General features: G+C 45.1%; 2 protein-coding genes across 2 annotated transcripts; both read right to left on the reverse strand.

Annotated features, from left to right (window-relative positions):
- Nucleotides 1–1,959: 1,959 nt before the first annotated feature.
- Nucleotides 1,960–10,586, reverse strand: LOC124700202 (beta-glucosidase 7-like). Its single transcript, XM_047232368.1, has 11 exons — nt 10,373–10,586; nt 10,085–10,143; nt 4,468–4,543; nt 4,300–4,371; nt 4,120–4,207; nt 3,602–3,845; nt 3,173–3,288; nt 2,866–3,083; nt 2,749–2,780; nt 2,529–2,631; nt 1,960–2,431 (listed from the first exon to the last, which is right to left on the reverse strand). The coding sequence occupies exons 1-11, from the start codon at nt 10,584–10,586 to the stop codon at nt 2,151–2,153; spliced, it is 1,503 nt and encodes a 500-aa protein (XP_047088324.1). The 3' UTR covers nt 1,960–2,150.
- A 5,306-nt stretch (nt 10,587–15,892) lies between these two features.
- Nucleotides 15,893–19,804, reverse strand: LOC124697164 (beta-glucosidase 8-like). The gene is made up of 11 exons (XM_047229794.1): nt 19,564–19,804; nt 19,309–19,367; nt 19,108–19,183; nt 18,959–19,030; nt 18,768–18,855; nt 17,962–18,205; nt 17,377–17,492; nt 17,077–17,294; nt 16,953–16,984; nt 16,733–16,835; nt 15,893–16,617 (listed from the first exon to the last, which is right to left on the reverse strand). Exons 1-11 carry the CDS (start codon nt 19,802–19,804, stop codon nt 16,181–16,183), a joined length of 1,686 nt encoding a protein of 561 aa, XP_047085750.1. The 3' UTR covers nt 15,893–16,180.
- Between the last annotated feature and the right edge of the window lie 316 nt (nt 19,805–20,120).

Here is a 20,120-nt window from a genome sequence, read left to right on the forward strand (position 1 = left end):
TATTTTTTCATGTATACATAGGTTTGGAAAAAAAAACAAGGTTTGTTTTGAAACAACGACGTTGATGCCACACAAGTGGGATCACAACCACCAATATTTTTTTGGGGGCGGGGGGTGTGCCAAAGCAGACCTCAACAAAAGATAGAAATCAAATTACTGGTCCTATAATGCATACAATATAAACCGACATTGAATTAAATCTTGAACAAATAATTATGGAATCTCGAAGGAAAATACTTGACATTGCTACATCGATGGAGCAACAATTTATCTTCATTCATTTTGAAGTATACATGCTTCAAAAAGGTTACTTGGAATTAGTTTGGTCCGGTCCAGATTGTTTCATATCTTCTACAATGAATGGAGTAACAACTAATGCATGAACTCTTTAAAGAATTAAAACACTACCATGTCTGCATTAATGGAGTAAAAATTAATTTTCCACAATTAATTATAAGTTATTATATGATTCGAAAAGATTACTGGGCATTAGTTTGGCGTGGCCCAAATAACTTCCGATCTTCAACAATTAATGATTTGGGTACAATGCTATGCGCTAAACCTTCCATACTCAAAAGCACACTAAATATCTCACCTTTCATGTTATATAAATTCATTGTTAGGATAGATTACATTCAACCCAAGTGTTCTCCATGGCAAGAAATAACACTATTTTCGTCACCTCCGTATTGATGATCGCACTACTCGTAGCTGGAGGTAAGGAGCAAACACATATGGCACTACAGTTTCAATATATGTATGATACTCCAATGTTTTGCTTAGATATTTTGGTCTTTATATCATCTAATACAACATTTATTTTGTTTCATAGACATGATTGAAGGGCATCCGTGCGAAGAGAAACATTCCGATATTAGTTGTGGTGACAATCAAGCTTGTGTTGTGTGGTGTCGTTATGCTGGCGTTGATGGTGGGTATTGCAATTTCAAGGATAATGTAGATCTATGTGTCTGTGTGTTTTGTCCGTGATCAATTTATCTCTACCTAAATTGGTAGTGATCGATTGGGTATTAAGGTGTGTCTAAATCCATGATGATGTTGTATCTTTATAACAATTATCAGATAACTGAGATCGAAATAATAAACTTATAAATAAGATTTGGTTTCATAGAAAATAGAAGAAAACCCTGTGAAATGGAGATCTAGACGCATACCAAGGTAAGCATCTCAAGGTAATACACACCTGCGCCATTAAGTTCCCATAGGGAATGTGCCAACTAAGTTCAACTCACTATCTGCTTTTTATGCTACGAGTCATTCGATGGGCTCACTCTAGGTTGTATTCGTACCTGCTTGCTTGTTATATGGTTGGTTGTTATTTTTCTTAGTTGTTGTTCTCGGTTACTTGTCTCGTGTGTTGCTATGGTCCCTCAAATTTCTTTCATCGCACATGTTAACATAATGCACATCCATAGTCATGCATGCAAAATTTTAGTCACATTAGTATTCCAAACACATTAAGATTCAACTTCACTTGAAGTGTGATTGGTAGAAGCTTTAATTAGTCCGTGTATGTCTAGAAGTCAAGAAGTCAACTAGTTATGTTTTTAGAATACCGCTGATTAATTCAAACTCTAGGAGGATATACGTACTTTTTGCGCGAGTGATGTTGGTATTGATCGGCATAGTTTTTAAGATATCTGGCTAGATTGTGATGGTATAACCATGAAGTGTTCAACCTTGTTTCTCAAACATGAATAAATTTGGCATGGCAATATAAAATTGAAAAATTATACAGAACCTAATGGTGCGCATGATAAAATAATGAAAGAAATTAATGCGATATGATGTAAGTTCACAATAAGACACTTTTGGTTCTTACCATTTTCCATCAATAGTATAGAATATATTAAGATTTGAGATTCAGAAGTCCAAACAAATTAAACATATGAGCTATCACTTCACTGTCATCAGTTGTGGTACGTTGACAATATTCCAATATATTCTTGAAATGCCTGTAACATGAAAGTTTTTTATCAAGTAATCCAGTCCAACCATCAAGAAAACACTGCAGCGTGATACTCCAGAGAACAGAGCTGGCTCTGAATTCTGATGCCAAGGGGCCGGGCAATGGTAGGGAAAAACTCAACAGGATGATGATAACATTATGTGAACTGACAGGCAGTCCATCAGTGTTTGCCCTGCAGCAGATCTCTGAACCAGTAGGCCGACGCCTTCGGGTGCCGTTCTAGCGAGGGGCTGTTGAAGTCGACGTATACGATTCCAAACTTGGATGTGTAACCAGAGCTCCACTCGAAGTTATCCAGGAGAGACCATGCGAAGTAGCCAACCACGTTGGCACCATCTTCGATGCCTTTCTTTAGCTCGTTGAGGTAACTCCGGTAGAACCGAACCCTTGTGGTATCACGCAAGTATTCATCACGGGTGAGGTTCCCAGGTTGATCCATTCCTGCTGACATGGTGACAAGATTAATATATGTTTCACAAGATGATTCATGAAAGGTATGAAGTTGAAAACCGGATAATAATGGAGCTGTATCCAGTACCGTTTTCAGTTATGACCACTGCTGGATTACCATACTTCTGCTTGATGTAGTTCACACATCCGTACATGCCAAACGGAGCGATGTAAAGCCAATCGGAATTCGCCTGTAAGGCATCGACAAGGATTTATCATGTTAATTTTGAACTTAACCAATGCAAATATGGAGTGGTCAAAGAAAACAAAACCGGAAAAGGTTGCACCTAAGAGCTACATATATATACCTTAGGTCCAATTGGTTTGCCATTACGCGCAACTGCAAAATTATGCCATAAAAGATGAATCATAATATTTATCATAATATATTGATGCAAAACCTACAGCTTCAGACAGAAACTCACATGCATAAGTAACCTGCCAATCGGCCGAGTAGCTAGTGGGCGTCTGCTGCAGCAATTTCTGCCCCTTCATGTAACTAGCGGTGTATTGATTGATCCCGATATAGTCAGCTGAGCCCTTGACCACCTTTGCTTGATCAGGAGTGAACCTGGGCAACCTCTCTTTCACAATGTCTTGCATTATTTGTGGGTAATGTCCATTTATTAAAGGATCAACAAACCTGCATCCAGTGCAACCGTTGATGGTATTAGCATTGATATACTCTTTTAGTCTGAAATGCTTTGCCGGAGTTTACTCGAATGGCCTTACCAACCAATATGGAAGTCTCTGGCTCTCTGTGCTGCTGCTTGGTCTTCAATTGAGTTTGTAAGAGGCTCGTACCAATTGAAGTCCAGAACTATTCCAACCTTTCCTTTCTGAGCTGCCTACAATTTTCAATTTTTATTCAATTATTACTCCATCAGCAGTCTACAAAGAATGATGTTCATGGCAACTGTCAAGCCATACATATCTGATATCTCAAGATTACTCGTCACTCATGGGTTGGGTTAAGGATGCTAATACATTCATTGATGTAGACACACTAATTAAAATGAAATCATGTTGGGGTGCATTGTTCCACAATTAATGCACATTGAGCCTGTCATACTTGCTTTTATAAAAGAAAATAGTTCCAACTACACTCCTGAAATATGATCAAATTATAATATACACTTATTTGTTTAGGTAAAAAATTACCTGGTACTTGCTTCGGTATCTTGCAACTGCATAACCATGTGCTAAGAGAAAATTATGAGCAACAATGTAAGGTTCTGTCGCTGAGTTTCCACCGGCCGCGCATTTGGTGCACCTTTGAGGAGGATTGGTGCCTACATCATAACCAAGGAGCGAAACTATCCGTGGTTCGTTGAATGTAAACCAGTGCTTTACTCGATTGCCAAATGTCTTAAAACAGAAGTCAGCATAGTTTGTGAATAGTTCCCTACAGAATAATTGCATTTCACATCAGAGGTATAACATGCTGCATTTACTAGACACATTTTTTTCGATAGAATTAACTAGACATATACATATATTGGTTGTATGCAGTGCATTTTAATGAAGAATTTACAGATAATATCTAGTAACTCATCAAAAACTTTTAGGTTTCACACGTATGATTCTAATTCCAAACTATAATTCTCCAACAACACTGAGATGCGGAGTCAAATCTAACACATGAGTAGATAGAAATACTAAATTCTGGTTTGACTCACACCGTCTTCGCATTTAACCAGCCTCCGTACTTCTTCTCAAGTGCAAGAGGGAGATCATAGTGGTAAAGATTGATATAAGGAGTAATGCCTGTTTAGTTTTCACAGAAACATCAGATATCAATGTAGTCAGGATCACATTGAAGTTTCAGATAGCGAAATATATGCTTAGTTATGCTGTACCTTTCTGAAGCAGGTAGTCTATCAGGTTGTTGTAGTATGCTACACCTTCTTCGTTAACTTTTCCTTCACCGTCTACAGAAATCAATGACGAATAAGTGGTGGCAATAAGTTGCATTCAGTAAAAAAACAAAATACCAGACTTATGTACCAAGTTTGCCTTTTGCATACCTGGGAAGATTCTGGACCATGAGACAGAAAACCGATAGGCATCGAAATTTAATCCCTTCATGAGATTAACATCTTCCTGTGCCAGCATAAACGGATCAAACGTCATGCTCTATAGTTCTTTCACGCAACTACAATGCAGATATTAATTTAATGTTCTCCAAAAGAAAGTATGCACACCCTCTACTCGATAGCATATACAGTCAATAATGAATATTGGAAGCTGTCATTCATATGCGCTTTGCGAACTGTGAGTTCCACTACATAAATGGGCAAGGATATTCTACTTACAGAAAGCTTGGTTAGCCATCTCTTCACTGATAGCTAACCTTTCAAGAAGTATTTTAAAGAGAAAAAATTGACATAACCATTTGACCAATTTTTTTACATGGAGAAACTAGCAGCCTACAAGGTTCCAATAAAATTTAAATTATGGAGAGTTGGACGCTGTTTATGTTTGTAGTAGGAACAGAGAACACCTAGATACAGAATCTGCTAACTGTTGCTACTGCAAGTTGCTATTATTTTTAATATAGAAGGGGTAAGTAATTCTGATTTACTCATGTAGTAGCAGGTAGCCCGTGCGACGCGCACTTTTGGAACCCGGCTACGGGCGAGGTTGATATCATGCCCATCAATGATTGCTTTGCGATTAGTATCTAATATAGCGATTTATTTATACGTTGATTTTCTCTGATTTAACATGGTGGATACGCATGCTTATACATACCGCGTCCCGTATGCATGTGTGTGTGCTTTAAATGACGGTTCATGTATAACTGGCAGGGATTCTGGTGAATAGGACTGTGTCGTTAGCCACTAGCTCATTAGTACCCCATCAGTGCATGCAACATAATTTCTAGTAATAACCATAATTCTGAAGCATTATTTAAATAATGGAAATATATGTTGGTGGCTAAAACAATTAACTAATGGTGTTGATAGTCAAAATGATCGGGTCAAAACATAAATTTCTAAAATACATTTTTTTACAAATTATGCAGATATAAAAAATCCAAGCAAAGCATTTTGTCCTAATGGTGGAAATAGTAAAAAAAAAATTGAGCCTGTACGAATCTAAAATAAACATCAAAATAAAAAATGTTGAATGTAAAAAAGACGCCATTTTGTACTAATTCTAAAATGGACATTTTGTACGAATGGTTTTGTGTTATAAAAATATTTTTGAAACAATATTTTTAAAATATGGAAATATCCATTAGCACTTCTCCCAAATTAATTAATGATAGAAAAAATCTGTTAACATTATTAATGGACCATTTTGATCGGAAGAAAAAGTGCCATTTGGATAGGAAGAAAAGACACACATCATTTTGTTACAGCCATTTGGATCGGAAGCAATAACAACTAGATTGGAATGAGATCAAAGAAAATCTGTACAAATCACACACAGCCGAGAGGAACCAAAAAGAAAGAGGAAATTGAAGAAATTGAACACGACGCTTGAAGGAGGGAGCGGGCGAGGAGCTCAGCAGTCCAGCATGCTGGCGCGGAACTGCGCATCCACAGCAAGAACTCGCCGTGCATGTGCCCCGCCGTCGGCCGGCCAGCCGCTACGACCTCGAGGCGGACCTGCACCTCATCGATGGCTTCACTGCTCGAGGCGGACCTGCACCTCATCGATGGCTTCACTGCCACGGGGGACCACTTCCGATACGACGCCAGACGCAGCGTCATACGCCTGCTGCAGTTGCGGAAGGGCAACGTCAAGAAGGAGTACATCAAGCGCGTCAGGGACCTCGGCGTCGACCCCGTCGCGCCGGCCGACGTCGGCTGGAGCATGGCCTATAGTAACTGCGCCGTCGCCAGCCCGACGGAGCGCGGGGAAGGCGGCGGTGGCGAAGGGAGCGGCCCAAGGGCGAAAGCTAGAGCCAGCCCACCCGGACCGCAGGAGGTTGAAGTAAGCCAAGCGGCGGCGGCCCTTGAGGATGTGGTGCGCGGCGGGGAAGCGGCACGCGGCGCCGGCCCGGGAGGCGGCGAGGATGTTGCGGACGGCGAGGTAGACGCGGGTGGCAGACTCAGCGCGGTGCCAGGAGCGGCAGACGAAGGAGCACTACAGGAATGGACGCATACGCCGACGGCCAGCTGCGCCAGACGTGGCTACGCCGACGGCAGCCCTCGGCGTATAGCGTCGGCGTTTAGGTCCCTCGGCACAGATAATATTGCCGTCGGCGTAGCCCAGCCCTCGGTGTAGCACGCTACGCCTACGGCAAAACCGTCGGCACACAAATTTTACAAATTTGAATTTTCCTTTTTCCAAAAAAAGTTCAAAAATAAAAAAAAAATCGAAAAAAAATAAAAAAAAATGTATATGCCGACGGCAAAGCCCTCGGCATAGAGTTTTAAAAAAAAATTAATTTTAATTTTTTTACACCATTTTTTTTCTTTTTTTACTTGTTCATCTTTCACCCATACACTTTTAACTCTAAGTACACTTAATCTTAGGTCAAATTATAATCATGGCTACACTTTCCAGTTGGTCACCTATCCTCACACTACTTCAACCTCAGCACGTTTAACTTCTTGGTTCCATTCGGATGAGCTTCCCTTAAAGAATTGACACCTTGCTGATAATAATAGCCTATCAACCCTATTAACCCTTGGACCGTGATGTCACAACTCATTATTTTTGAATTCCAAACAATTACTTAAGTAAACAATAATGAATATATAAGTAATAATGATTAATAATATTGAATTCAAATAACAATAAAATGATTTTATTTTTTAGTCTTTTTTCTATTTAATATGGAACAATTAATATCTTTAAATCAGAAAATCGAAATTCCACAAATAATATGTCTAAATCGATCAGAAAAATGAGAGTAATCTAAATATAACATCCATATCATCATTTGAACTTAAAAATTAGAGAAATCCAAATATGACGCCCAATCTGCCATGTGGACAAAACGGCCCCCTCGGGAGATGCGAAATGGCCGTATCGGGCGGGCTGGTGCACCGTTCGCCAACACGCTAAACGGACAAAAATTAGCACATAAAATGATGTGTTATAGACCTAAAAACATTTTTTGCGGAATTTATTGAGCGATGGAAAGTGTACCCCTAGTTCAAATTCGGTCAGTTTTCAGCGGATTTGGAGGGACACCGCAGGAAGCCGCAGGGATTCCCAGATAACTAGCGCGTACATATGGTATGTGATATATGGTGCTGAGACGGTGTCCTACCACTACGCTGAGGTCTCGCGCAATACTAAAATGCGCTCCATGTAGCTGCTTCAGAAAAAAAACCGTTTTAGCACCTCGAAAATGAAAAAACCATCGCCCATGGGTCGGATTGGAAATCCGCTCCCGGGGTCTTGCTTCCCATCCTAGGGACCACACACGTGTCAAATATGGCCTCGTTCGGACAAACTATGCGGTGTCACGGGCCGTTTCCTACTCATTTGCCCTAAAAGCCATAGAACTCCGGACGTGATAGCCCTTTTTGTGAAGGGTTTTCCAAAATAATTATCGTATCCTGATTCCGACTTTTAGAGTGGTTACTAGGACACATAAAATGACGCCATGCAGCTCCGCGGGATTTTCTGACTTCGTTTCAATTGCCATTTGGCCAAAACGGGCCCCCACGGAGATGCGATAAGGCCGTATCGAGCGCGCTGGTGCACCCGTTTACCATCGCGTTAAACGGAAAATAATTTGCACATAAAGTGATATGTTATAGACCTAAAAACATTTTTTCCGGAATTTATTGAGCGATAGAAAGTGTAGCCCTAGTTCAAATCCGGTCACTTTCCAGCGGATTCAGCGGGATACCGCAGGAAGCCGTAGGGATTCCCAGATAGCTAGCGCGTACATATGGCAAGTCATATATGGTGCGGAGGCAGTGTCCTACCACTACGCGGAGGTCTCGCGTAATACTAAAATGCGTCTCATGTAGCTACTTCACAAAAAAAAACCGTTTTGGCACCCCGAAAATGAAAAAACAATCACCCATAGGTCGGATTGGAAATCCGCTCCCGGGTCCTTGCTTCCCATCCCAGGGACCACGCACGTGCCAAATATGGCCTCGTTCCGACAAACTATGTGGTGTCACGGGCCGTTTCCTACTCATTTGCCCTAAAAGCCATAGAACTCCGGACGTGATAGCCCTGTTTGTGAAGGGTTTTCCAAATAATTGGCGTATCCCAATTTCATCTTTTGGAGTGGTTAGTAGGACACATAAAATGATGACATGCACCGCGAGATTTTTTGACTTCGTTTAAATTGCCATCTGGCTAAAACGGGAACCTGAGGACATATAAGAAAGTGATTGAATTGTTTCTATATTAACATGGTACTGTACATGATTCAAATATGCATGATTTTGACATAAACGGATAGATGATGTTTTTCTGAACATTTTGATACCTCATACGCATTTTTCTGACATCATATGAATTAGTTATGATTTTTACAAAATTAGACAAATTTGAAAAATGGCCGTCGGTGTAGCCCTGTCTACGCCTAGGGCCAAAGATATGCCGAGGGCTGCCCTCGGCGTAGACCTCGCTACGCCAACGGCCGCGCTACGTCGAGGGTCGGATGAGGAGGCTGGCCAGGCCAGGCCATACGCCGAGGGCCCCGACTTTTGGCCGTCGGCATATAAAAAGCCCTCGGCGTATCGCGCCATTCCTGTAGTGGAGGCGACGCTACGGTCGCGCGGGGCGACGAGGAACTGGAGCACGGTTTGGAGGATGTTGTCGAGCACTCGATCACCTGGTCCGGCGGCGCGCGGCCGCTTGGGCGGGGCCTGGTCCTTTTCCTCCTCCGACATGGTGCGCACGGAGGAGTGCGCGGAGGGGAGACGGCGCTGTATAGATTGAAATCCGGCTTCATCGGCATGGGTATCCGCCGCCCGCCGTCGTGGAGGTGGGATCTTGGCTAACGAAGACGGAGCATGCGCCACCCCCACCGCGGCCTGCGCCCGGAGCCCTCCGCCACCCGAGCTAGCTGTGGCGGCAATGGAAATGGAGCCCAAGGGCGCGCGCGGGAGGAGGCGCTGTCGGTCGGCATCGGGACAGCGTGCTTGAGACCGGCAAGGAGGAAGCCTGGTTGAGGACTGCCAGGAAGTGCGCTGGAGAGAGACGGCGAGCGGGTGGTGGTGTGAAGTCTGAACGGAAGGATGGGGGAAGTATGGACTGGGGAGGAGTTGCTGGGGAGGAGGAGATGGAAGTTAATAGCCAAGTTAATGCGTGTGTCAGACATGGTGGAAATACACTTTATATACGTAACGAGAATACATATGTTGATACACACGTGGTGCTTCTTTATTGGCTGCGTTTTCATCCCTGGGAGTACCCGGGTTCCGATCGGCATTTTCGTTAGCCCGTGGGCTTAAAACAAACTTCTTCTTTTTTTGACGATGAACTGCAGGAGCTCTACCTTTGCATTATAGAAGAGAGAAATTGATCCACTTAATAACGAAAACCGGATCCAAAAACCATACAACCCGCGGTTAAATCAAGGAAACCGGCAAAAACTCAACCAACGGAGTAACCACCTCGTGGAAGCTAAGCCTCAAACACAGGTGAGTTGGGCACGCACTCACACCTCAAACACAGATGTCTCTGCTTAATTTGAACATTGTAGTACATTACCTTGTAGCGGTGATACTGATCTGTTGTAACGTCTGCATTTTCATTTCTTGCAATCTTTCCTGTTCATCGCAGCAGAGAGCAAGAAAATGTTAGTGTGGATCAGGCACCTTGATAAAAAAGAACAACACACTTGGAATCTCAGTTAAAATTCGAAGTCCAGTACTCAGCTGCCTAAAATCTATGTACATCTGTAGTGCTAGCTAGACGCGGTTTAAGCAGAGTGTAGTAGCTCAGAGAGCAGCACAGGCGAAGAGAAGTGGTGAGCAGCAAATGGATGAATGTGGTCACCTGGGATGTGCGTGAACGCGTCCCAGATGGAGGGCCCGCGGCCGCCTCCGGCCGCCATGCCCTCGACCTGGAACGCCGACGTCGCCGTCCCGAAGACGAAGCCCCTGGGGAACGACGCCCGGCTCAGTCCGCCGAGCCAGTTCGCCCCGGTGGCGGCTCCTCCGCCATGGTACGCGGCCACCAGCGCGAGCAGCAGGAGGCACCTCGCGGCCATCTCGCGCGCCCAGCTTGAGCTCACACCCACCCAAACAATGGTGGCTTCTCACTTCTCAGTGTTGCTACTGCCAGTGCGGTGGCACTCCTATTTGTGGGCGCTCGCGCGCGTCCTAATAATTGCAGCTGCAGCTGCCGGTGCGGTGCGGTGGAGCGGAGCATCTTTTTGGCTGTGCGCGGAGTCGAGATTGGGCTATTCCGGGATGGGACTGACACCGCCGCGTGCAAGGCGATAACGCCGCGCGCATGGGGTGTCCCCAGGGAAACTGAAATGATTGCCAGTTCACGCCTCCCGGGTGGGTGACGACTGACGAGGGCCTTCTTCCTCCGGGAATCGGAGGGAGGTTCCGGCGAACCTGGCCGCGGCGGTGATGTTTTCCCGGTTCGACCGTGCGTGCGTACCTTGGAAGTCCACGGGTTGTCGATCTGGGCGGCACGAGTCCGTGTTGCATATATGCACTGGCTAGGCAGGCAGTACACATCGGACATGTGATGCCATTGATTTGTTGTTCAATGCTAGGCAGGGTAGTACAGATCCAACACGTGCTACCGTTGATTAGTATCTTAAATGTGTTTCAAGAATAGCTACCTGGGGGTGAACACACGAACAAAAGCATCCCCACTAAAATCCTAATAATCAACTTCCAAAATTCAGTTTTTAAGACGTTTCCGAGAGAGAAAACTTTTTTTTCCCAAAATGGGGATACCGGCCTCGCATCAATTGATGTACACAACCACTTTTATTACTTAGTTTATCAATGGTTTCCTCTCAATCACAAAAGCAGCAATTTCTGGACACCCTCCTTCCTCTTCAGTCAATCCGGCAAGGAGACGGCTGGTGGAGTGGGGGGCGGACAGTCTTGCGAATAATGGTGGCGGTTCTAGGGTTCCTCCTCGCGCTAGGACGTTGACCTGCCGGATGCATATACCCATCAATCTGGCTGCAGTGCCGTGTTTCAGAAGGCTCCGTCGGCGAATTTCACTGAGTGATACATGCCTAAAGTTTGCTAGGTCGAGCGGGATTCGGTTGTGCGCGTCTGTGTTTTTCTCTGGATGTTTAGTTTCAGAGGAAGCGTTTCGAAGCTCTGTTGGCAGTTAATATCATGGAGCATGTTCTCGTTCCATGGTGCTGGTGGAGAATGTCATAGAAGCCTAGATCTGAGGACTAGCAATGGTGGTTCGAGTCTTTGTGGCGATAAGGAATTGGCTTGGTCAATCATGACTTGAAGAAGCGGCGTGTAAGTGGGGGCAACTGCACAGAGAAGTTCAAAATCTTGTTTTAATTGGTTGTGCCTAGCAATGACCTTGTTGAAGGCATTGTGTTTTAGAGTGAGGACTTTCTTCAAGGTGAAGACCTTAGATCTATGATCATGCAATGCCGACGCTTGTACACTGTTTGCTTCTTGGATGTGTCTCTTTTGGAGAAGCTGGACTTCTGGTGTTTCATGGAATAGATGGCCAGACTTTTCTTTTTTGTAATTCTTCTTTTTTTCTGGTTGTGTGCATCCGTAACGGGGCTAGGTTAATACGTTGTTCGAAGCTAGGTGTAATTGGTATCTTCGCGATATTAATATATGCACTTTGTCAAAAAATGGCAATAAATGGTCAATGGATAGCTAACACGGTCCTTAGAATGTGAGCGGTACAAGTTATTTTTTTACATCGTAAGTTAAAAAAATAGGGGGAAAGTGTTCGCAGAAAAAGTGGCATCTGAATGACGAGGCACAAAGGTTGGAGTGAGCAAGAGTTAGGATGAGTTCCTGGGGATGCAAGAGTTACGATGAGCTCGGATGTCTTCGGTCCATGCCGGTGGCGCCGGCTCCCATGGGTGTCATTTTGCTCCTTAAAGGTGTGTCGGCCTTTCCCTCTTTCTCGCTTGGGTTATTATCTCCAGGCGAAAGCCTAGGTTCATTTCTGGAACGGCGATGGCAGCGTACTCAATGTTGTTTCTCTCTTGAGAGCATCGCGTGTGAAGACAAGGCTTGGAGGTTTGGCTTGGTGTTCTTCCGGTGATCACAGCTGTTCCAAGGTGGATCTTCATGGGTGCAATTTATGCCATGGCCGGTGAGTCCAAGACAATTACTTTCTCAGTACCGACCGAGTCCTTCGACCAACTCGCCGACTCCTATAGGAATTCAAGAGTGGTTGATGCGTCGGCAAGGAAAGTTCAACTGGAGCTTTTGTTCTTCAAAACTGACAAATGTTGGTCGAGAAGGGGCTTTGTTATTCCACTTAGGGCATGCCCTTTGTGATGTGGTTGCAATGTGTGTGGTGATTATAGCTGAGCATTTCTCGGGCCGGGCCGAGCCTCGGGTCGGGTCGACCAAGGCCCGATGCGGAAAATCTTGGCCCATGCCCGGCCCGGCCCGACCGTCGGGCCGGAAAAATAGGCCCAGGCCCGACCCATCATACTAAAAGCCCGTCGGGCCTCGGGCCGAGCCGCTTCACTAAATCACACAAATTGACGGCCCAGGCCCGTCCCATCCTAACCATCGGGCCAAAAAATTAGGCCCAGGCCCGGCCCAGTGGCATGGTCGGGTCGGGCTTGGCCCGGGAATTTTGGCCCGGGCCGGGCCGGGCTGCCCATGGCCAGGTCTAGTGGTGATTAATCTCCGAATTAGCTTGGGTGTGGAGTTGTACACTTGTACTACACTTGATGTTTTCTTGTGCCTGGCTGGCTGACGTCATACTAGGAGGCTATGTTGATGTGTAGTCATAGTATGTCATGCTTTTTTTGCTGGTTGATTTTGTATCAATTTTTGGCGATGCTTGAGGTGTAAACAATACCGAATTTGAACCTTTTTTAATAAAAGGTTGTGTGCATCATCATGATGCAGAAGCCGGGTGCATCCCCGTTTCAAAAAAAACTACACTTGGATGTCTATAGAGCTTGTCTCTTTGGTAAGGCTTGGCGTACTCTAGAAAAAATGAGGTCCCTATTTGCCAATAGATGTTCAGTCACAACTAGCGCGGCACGATTCACCGTAGACGAGAAAAACTCTCCCCCTTTCTGTTCCTTTTTGTTGCCGATGGTTTGTCAGCTCTGTTAAACAAGGAAGTTCAGAGGAATACAATTGAACCCATCCACATTTGTAGGCGTGCTCCGGGTATTTCACACCTCCTGTTCGCCGATGATAGTTTGCTCTTTTTTAAGGCAGATGTGGCTCAGGCTAACAGGATAAAGCAAGTGTTAGGAGCTTTTACTGGGAGTACTGGCCAGCTCATAAACCCGGGGAAGTGCTCCATCATGTTCAGCTCGTCTTGCCCTCAGATTATTCGAGATGAGATTAAGAATACCTGCATATAACAGCTGAAGCGTTTGAAACGAAATATTTGGGTCTGCCTACTCCCGAGGGTAGGATGAATAAAGAGAGGCTCCAAAGCATCCAAGCAAAGTTAGGGAAGAGGTTAACCACTTATGAGGACAATTTCATGACACAGGCTGCTAAAGAAGTGCTCATTAAGTCTGTGGCACAGGCGCTTCCAGTTTACCTCATGGGAGTTTTTAAATTGCCATATGGACTCTGTGATGAACTTACAAAAATGATTAGAGATTTCTGGTGGGGTACGGAGAATGGCCAACGAAAAGCTCATTGGATAGCGTGGGACAAGCTCCTGCGATCCAAAGACCAGGGAGGATTAGGGTTTAAGGACCTTCGTTTGTTCAATCAGGCTCTTCTCGCCCGTCAGGCCTGGAGGCTCATCCAATTCCCGGACTCTCTATGTGCGCAGCTGCTAAAGGCCAAATATTACCCTAATGGCAACCTGATTGATACTGTCTTTACAGGAAACGCCTCATCGACGTGGTTGGCGATCGAGCATGGGCTTCAACTTCTGAAAAAGGGTGTTCTGTGGCGGGTAGGAAACGGTACAAAAATAAGAACATGGCGCGACCCCTGGATACCACGAGGGGATTTCAAGGCTAATGCACCACGTCGGAGCTGTAGGTTTCGCTGGGTGTCGGACTTCCTGACGGCAACTGGGACATGGGATAGCCAGCGGGTAAATCATTATTTCTCTCCAGAGGATGCCGTTAAGATTCTTCAGATAAAGACCTCAGCGAGGAATGAGGATGACTTCCTGTCTTGGGCTCCAGAGCAAAAAGGTATCTATACTGTGCGCAGTGGGTACTGCCTTGCACTAGAGGAACATCTTCATGGTCATGGCCTTGAAGCTACTAGCAGCCGGCCAAATGGCGAACGTCCAAGTTGGAAGTTGATTTGGAAGTGTCCGGTGCCTCCGAAGGTCCAGAACCTGGTTTGGAAAATTGGTCGCAATGCCCTCGCCACACAAGTGAATAAGCACAGACGAGGAATTAAAACTCCCCCGCTGTGTCTCATCTGTGGACAGGAAAATGAAGATACTTTCCATGCGTTTGTCCGCTGCCCGCCTGCCAGGGACCTTTGGAACGCCATGCGAGAAACGTGGGACATCCCGGCGGATACTGAGCTAAAGAATACGGGTACGGAGTGGCTGTTACAACTTATTCATGGCCTGTCGGAGGAACAGCGAGCTAGAACCTTCATGCTGCTTTGGCGGATCTGGTATGTGCACAACGAGATCACCCACGACAAGCCTCTGCCATCTGTGGAGGGATCGCGACGTTTCCTGCTAAGCTACCTGGAATCGCTCATGCTGATTAAGCAATGGCCCGACAAAGATGTGGAGAAGGGGAAGATGGTTGTATCCCATGACAAGGGGTTCAAACGAGCCCATGATCCAAGCGTGGGAAGGCAGAAGGAAAAGAAGAAGTGGGTTCCTCCTAAACCGGGCGTGCTCAAAGTTAATGTGGATGGGTCCTGGGCGCCTAGTGGAGCAGCTGGGGCTGGGATGGTAATCAGGAATAGCGAAGGCGATGTCGTACTGGCCGCTTGTCGTCAGTTGGTTGGCTGTCAGGACGCTACAGAAGCGGAGATCACGGCGCTAGAAGATGGCCTGAAGTTGGCGCTACTATGGACGCACCTGCCTCTTATTATTGAGACAGATTGCATGGTGGCGCTGGACCTTATCAAGGGCGGGTCTCCAAACATGTCTGTCTACGCTTTTCAGATTTCCAGAATTCGTGATTTACTAAGGGAAAGAGAGTGCAATTGCACGAAAGTGGATCGGACGGCAAATTTTGTTAGTCACGGTCTGGCGCAACTTGGAAGAGTTCAAGCTAGAACGCAAGTATGGTTCTCACAGTTTCCTTCTGAGATTGCTGAGGCCCTGGACATTGATTGTAACTCTATGAATGTGTAATTTAATTTCTTTCCCCCGCAAAAAAAAAAAAAAAAAAAAAAAAAGTAATGGACGGTCAAGTCAAAGTTGCAGTCACAGTCTCAATCCGTGCGAACAGCGTCCACAAAAATAGGCACATCACCCGATTATAAGCTTAGGGACACATCACCCATACTGATCTGGGTCTGAATCATCGCGTCCACTATTTACACAATAACAAGTAACAACACTCTGAAACTAAGCAAGCGGACCCCTCATTCAGGCTGTTCCAAAACACTCTTCGCTGTAGCACAATTTTAAAACGAAAATGATGCGGGCGTCCAACACTTATTTAAGGACTGCTAGTTGCTACAGCAAGGAACCAGGACTCCACTTCTACAAAGAGAACAAGAAGATGGATGGAAGAACCAAGTACAAGGAAACCAACAGAGGAAGCAGAACCCGGGGGCTACTCGAGGCTGCTGAACCAGCTGCTAGATTGCTGCTTGAAGCGCCTGAACCAGCCCGTCTGCTGGCGGGAGAGCCTGAACCGTCTTTCGCCCCTGCTCCTGCCAGCATGTCTCTGAACCAGTAGGCCGAGTCCTTGGGGTATCGCTTCAGAGTCTTGAAGTCGACATAGACGATGCCGAACTTGGATGTGTAACCCGACAGCCACTCGAAGTTGTCGAGGAGAGACCATGCAAAGTAGCCGACCACGTTCGCGCCATCATCGATCGCTTTCTTCAGCTCGGTCAGGTAGTTCTTGTAGAACTCGACCCTTGTGGTGTCTTTCAGGAACTCATCATGTGTGAGGTTTCCAGGCTGATCCATTCCTGGTATCATAGCACCCTAATTGGTTATAATTTGATGGACATTGCATGTAGAATTACAAATTAAAGTTCCCTAAAAAGGAGTTGCAAGCTAAAGGAGATAAGCCCTTTCAAGTACCATTTTCAGATATAATGACTGTCGGGTTCTTGTACTTCTCCCTTATGTAGTTCACACAACCGTACATGCCCGTCGGGACGATGTAAAGCCAATTGGAATTTGCCTGTACACATTGATACATAAACATAGATTCTCATGTTACTTTTGCACTCATCAGTCGTTGTAGCACAGGCAAAAAAAAATGCAATTTGGAGTTACAAGAGGAAACAGCTATACACACCTGCTGACCAATTGGCACACCATTTCGCTGAACTGCAGATTCAAAGGGAAGGTGATAAGTGATGCGTATTGAGTAATTATATTATATAAATTCATAAAACCTTGATCATAAGTTTACAACTCACAGATATATTGAACATGCCAATCAGACGAGTAGCTTGTCGGTGTTTGCTGGAGCGATGGATTATCAGCCATGTAGGTAGCTGTATATTGATTTATCCCAATATAATCTACGGAGCCCTTGACTAACTTAGATTGTTCAGGTGTGAAACTAGGTAACCTCTCTTTTACTATATCTTGCATGGTCTTCGGGTATTGACCATTTAATAGTGGATCGAGAAACCTGAATTTCCGGTACAAAAATATCAATGAAGTGTCAAATGAAAACCTAGAGGTTTCATGGAAAATCACAGTCACGGTCTTACCAACCAACATGGAAGTCCCTAGCCCTTTGAGCTGCTGCTTGGTCTGCAGTTGAGTTGGTAACAGCTTCATACCAGTTAAAGTCCAGAACTATCCCAATTTTGCCTTTCTGACTTGCCTAAATTTTGTTTAAAGTCAGCTGACAGGATCACACATAGCAAAAGAAATACATATGCGGCATACTTTCCTAATAAATACTAATGCATGTAACATATTCTATTGCGTTGTTCCCAAGTGCAAGTGAGTCTAACACTTAATTTCACCTGGCATAGCATGGAAAACATTGTTTTTGTAGGATACTATCTAGAACAGGATAGTGAATTAAATTCCATCCAGTGACTAATTCGAGAAACACCAAGGGCATAGAAGTGCAGTAGAAATGAAGAGTAATAAAATACTGACAAAAGCTACTGTCTTCATGTTGGTACCAGACTATGATCAATAGTAAATTGTACCTGTTATCCATCAGACAGTATATGGAAAAAATTGGAACTCTTAGTTTATGCAGGTAACATCAAAAACAGCCAAAACTAAATGTCACAAATTGGCCTAATTATTGTGTGGGTGCAAACTACCATGTTACTAACCTGGTACTTATTGCGGTATCTTGCAACTGCAGTAGCATGAGATAAGAGAATGTTATGAACAACAGTGTAAGGCTCTGTTGCTGAGTTCCCACCGGCGGCACATTTGGTGCACCTGTTAGGGGGGTTCGTTCCAGTATCAAAGCCAAGTGCGGCCACTATCCTCGGTTCATTGAATGTGAACCAGTTCTGAATTCGATCACCATAAGTCTTGAAACAAAATTCAGCATAGTCCGCAAATATGTTTCTACAGAAAAAGACGGAAAGCTTTTTAATGCTCACTGGCCCTTAAAACAACCGTGATAAGTATGTAAATTACATACTTACATGCATAACAAATTATACATATAAATTACATACTTTCTCCGTCCCAAAATAAGTGACCAGGATTTGTCTAGATTCACATGTATCTAGACGCGTTTTAGTGTGTAGATACATGCGAATCTAGACAAATCCGAGTCACTTATTTTGGGATGGTGGGAGTTTAAATATATGTAAAATTCCATTTATTCGTAAGTTCACAATGGAAACTGAAAACTCAGTATTGGTCAGGGATTTTGGTTGTTATAGAATCTTGAAAAAAAAAACCTTTCTTCTTAAAAATAGATATGTATCTCTCGTCTCTCCTGCCTATCATGTATTACAAGCAATGATGTCTGGACTAAATATATTTCAATAATGTCTGGACTAAATATATTTAGAATGTCGGCAAAATATATTGTATCATCGTGTATTGTTCCGAAATGGCAACGCAGTACCAGTAGATGTGCATGCGTAAAAGGGCAAAAGTAAAATTTAGTGTGACTTACACGATCTTTGGGCTTAAGAAGCCTTGATACTTTTTCTGAAGCGCAAGAGGGATATCATAGTGGTTAAGGTTGACATAGGGAGTAAGCCCTGCTCAGTTTTGGACAGAAACATTAAGACATGGGTGCGTTTACGTTCACACGCACACTTTAAAAGCTGAATTATTCTGCAAGACACTTTGATATCCTTATACCTTTCTTAAGGACGTAGTCTATCAGACTGTTGTAATACGCTACACCTTCCTTATTAACTGTTCCCTCCCCATCTGAATCAAACAAAATTGAATCAGTGAAACAGAAACACCTCAGGTAGATGCTATAGCTAGAGCCAGATTTGATGTACCTGGGAAGATCCTGGACCATGAGATTGAGAACCGATACGCGTCGAAATTCAGGCTTTTCAGGAGATCGACATCTTCCTGTAAGGGCACCCAAATATCACTGACAGAACCCAGACTTCGCTCACGAGAGATTTCAGAAATTAACTGAACAGGATTTCAGAAACAGAGGTGGTTGGCAGTCGATTCTCGTGTGCTCGTCCTACCTTGTAGCGGTGGTACTCGTCTGTGGTCACATCTGCGTTCGCGTTTTCCGCGATGTTACCTGTTCGTGGCAGCACCAAAGCAAGAAGACAATTTTAGCTTAACGGAACTCGTAAGCTTCACGAAATGCTGTCAGCGCTTCCCCACCCACAGCCACAGCACCCGCATCCAACGATTTGAGCCGATCGGTAACAGTAATGCGTAGGATCTAGCTCAATTTAGCTGGTGGAGCTCGTGAGCCCGGCTGCGTTGCGTACCGGGGGTGTGGACGAAGGGGTCCCAGATGGAGGGCCCGCGGCCGCCTCCGGTGGCCATGCCCTCGACCTGGAACGCCGACGTCGCCGTCCCGAACACGAACCCCTTGGGGAACGCCGCCCGGCTCAGCCCGCCCGTGTCCACCGCGGCGCGGGCGCCGTCGCCAAGCAGGAAGACGAGCAGCAGCAGTAGCAGCGGCGGCGGGAGGCCGCGGGCCGACAGAGCAGCCGCACCGGCACCCATCGGAGCTAGCTTCCGACGAGCAGCAGCTCAGTCTCACTCTCGCCGGTGGAAGTGAAGTGAGCACTTTTCTCACTGATGACTGTGGCTTTGCACGTGATGCGTCCTATATATTTTTGGCTGTGGTCGGTGAGCTGAATTGGCACTCTGATTAGCCAAGGACGCGCCGGGAGTGGGTCGGGTTGGATCGGACTGGGACGGCTGGCGTGCGTCCCGGTCTGACAGACATGATAGCTGTCGCAGAGTGCGATCTGCCAATCGATCTGGCCAGGGGGAGCAGGATGAGGCATCGCCCGATCCATTTTAAATATCAAACCTG

Source organism: Lolium rigidum, chromosome 3 (assembly GCF_022539505.1).
Source record: "Lolium rigidum isolate FL_2022 chromosome 3, APGP_CSIRO_Lrig_0.1, whole genome shotgun sequence".
Classification (NCBI taxonomy): Eukaryota; Viridiplantae; Streptophyta; class Magnoliopsida; order Poales; family Poaceae; genus Lolium; species Lolium rigidum.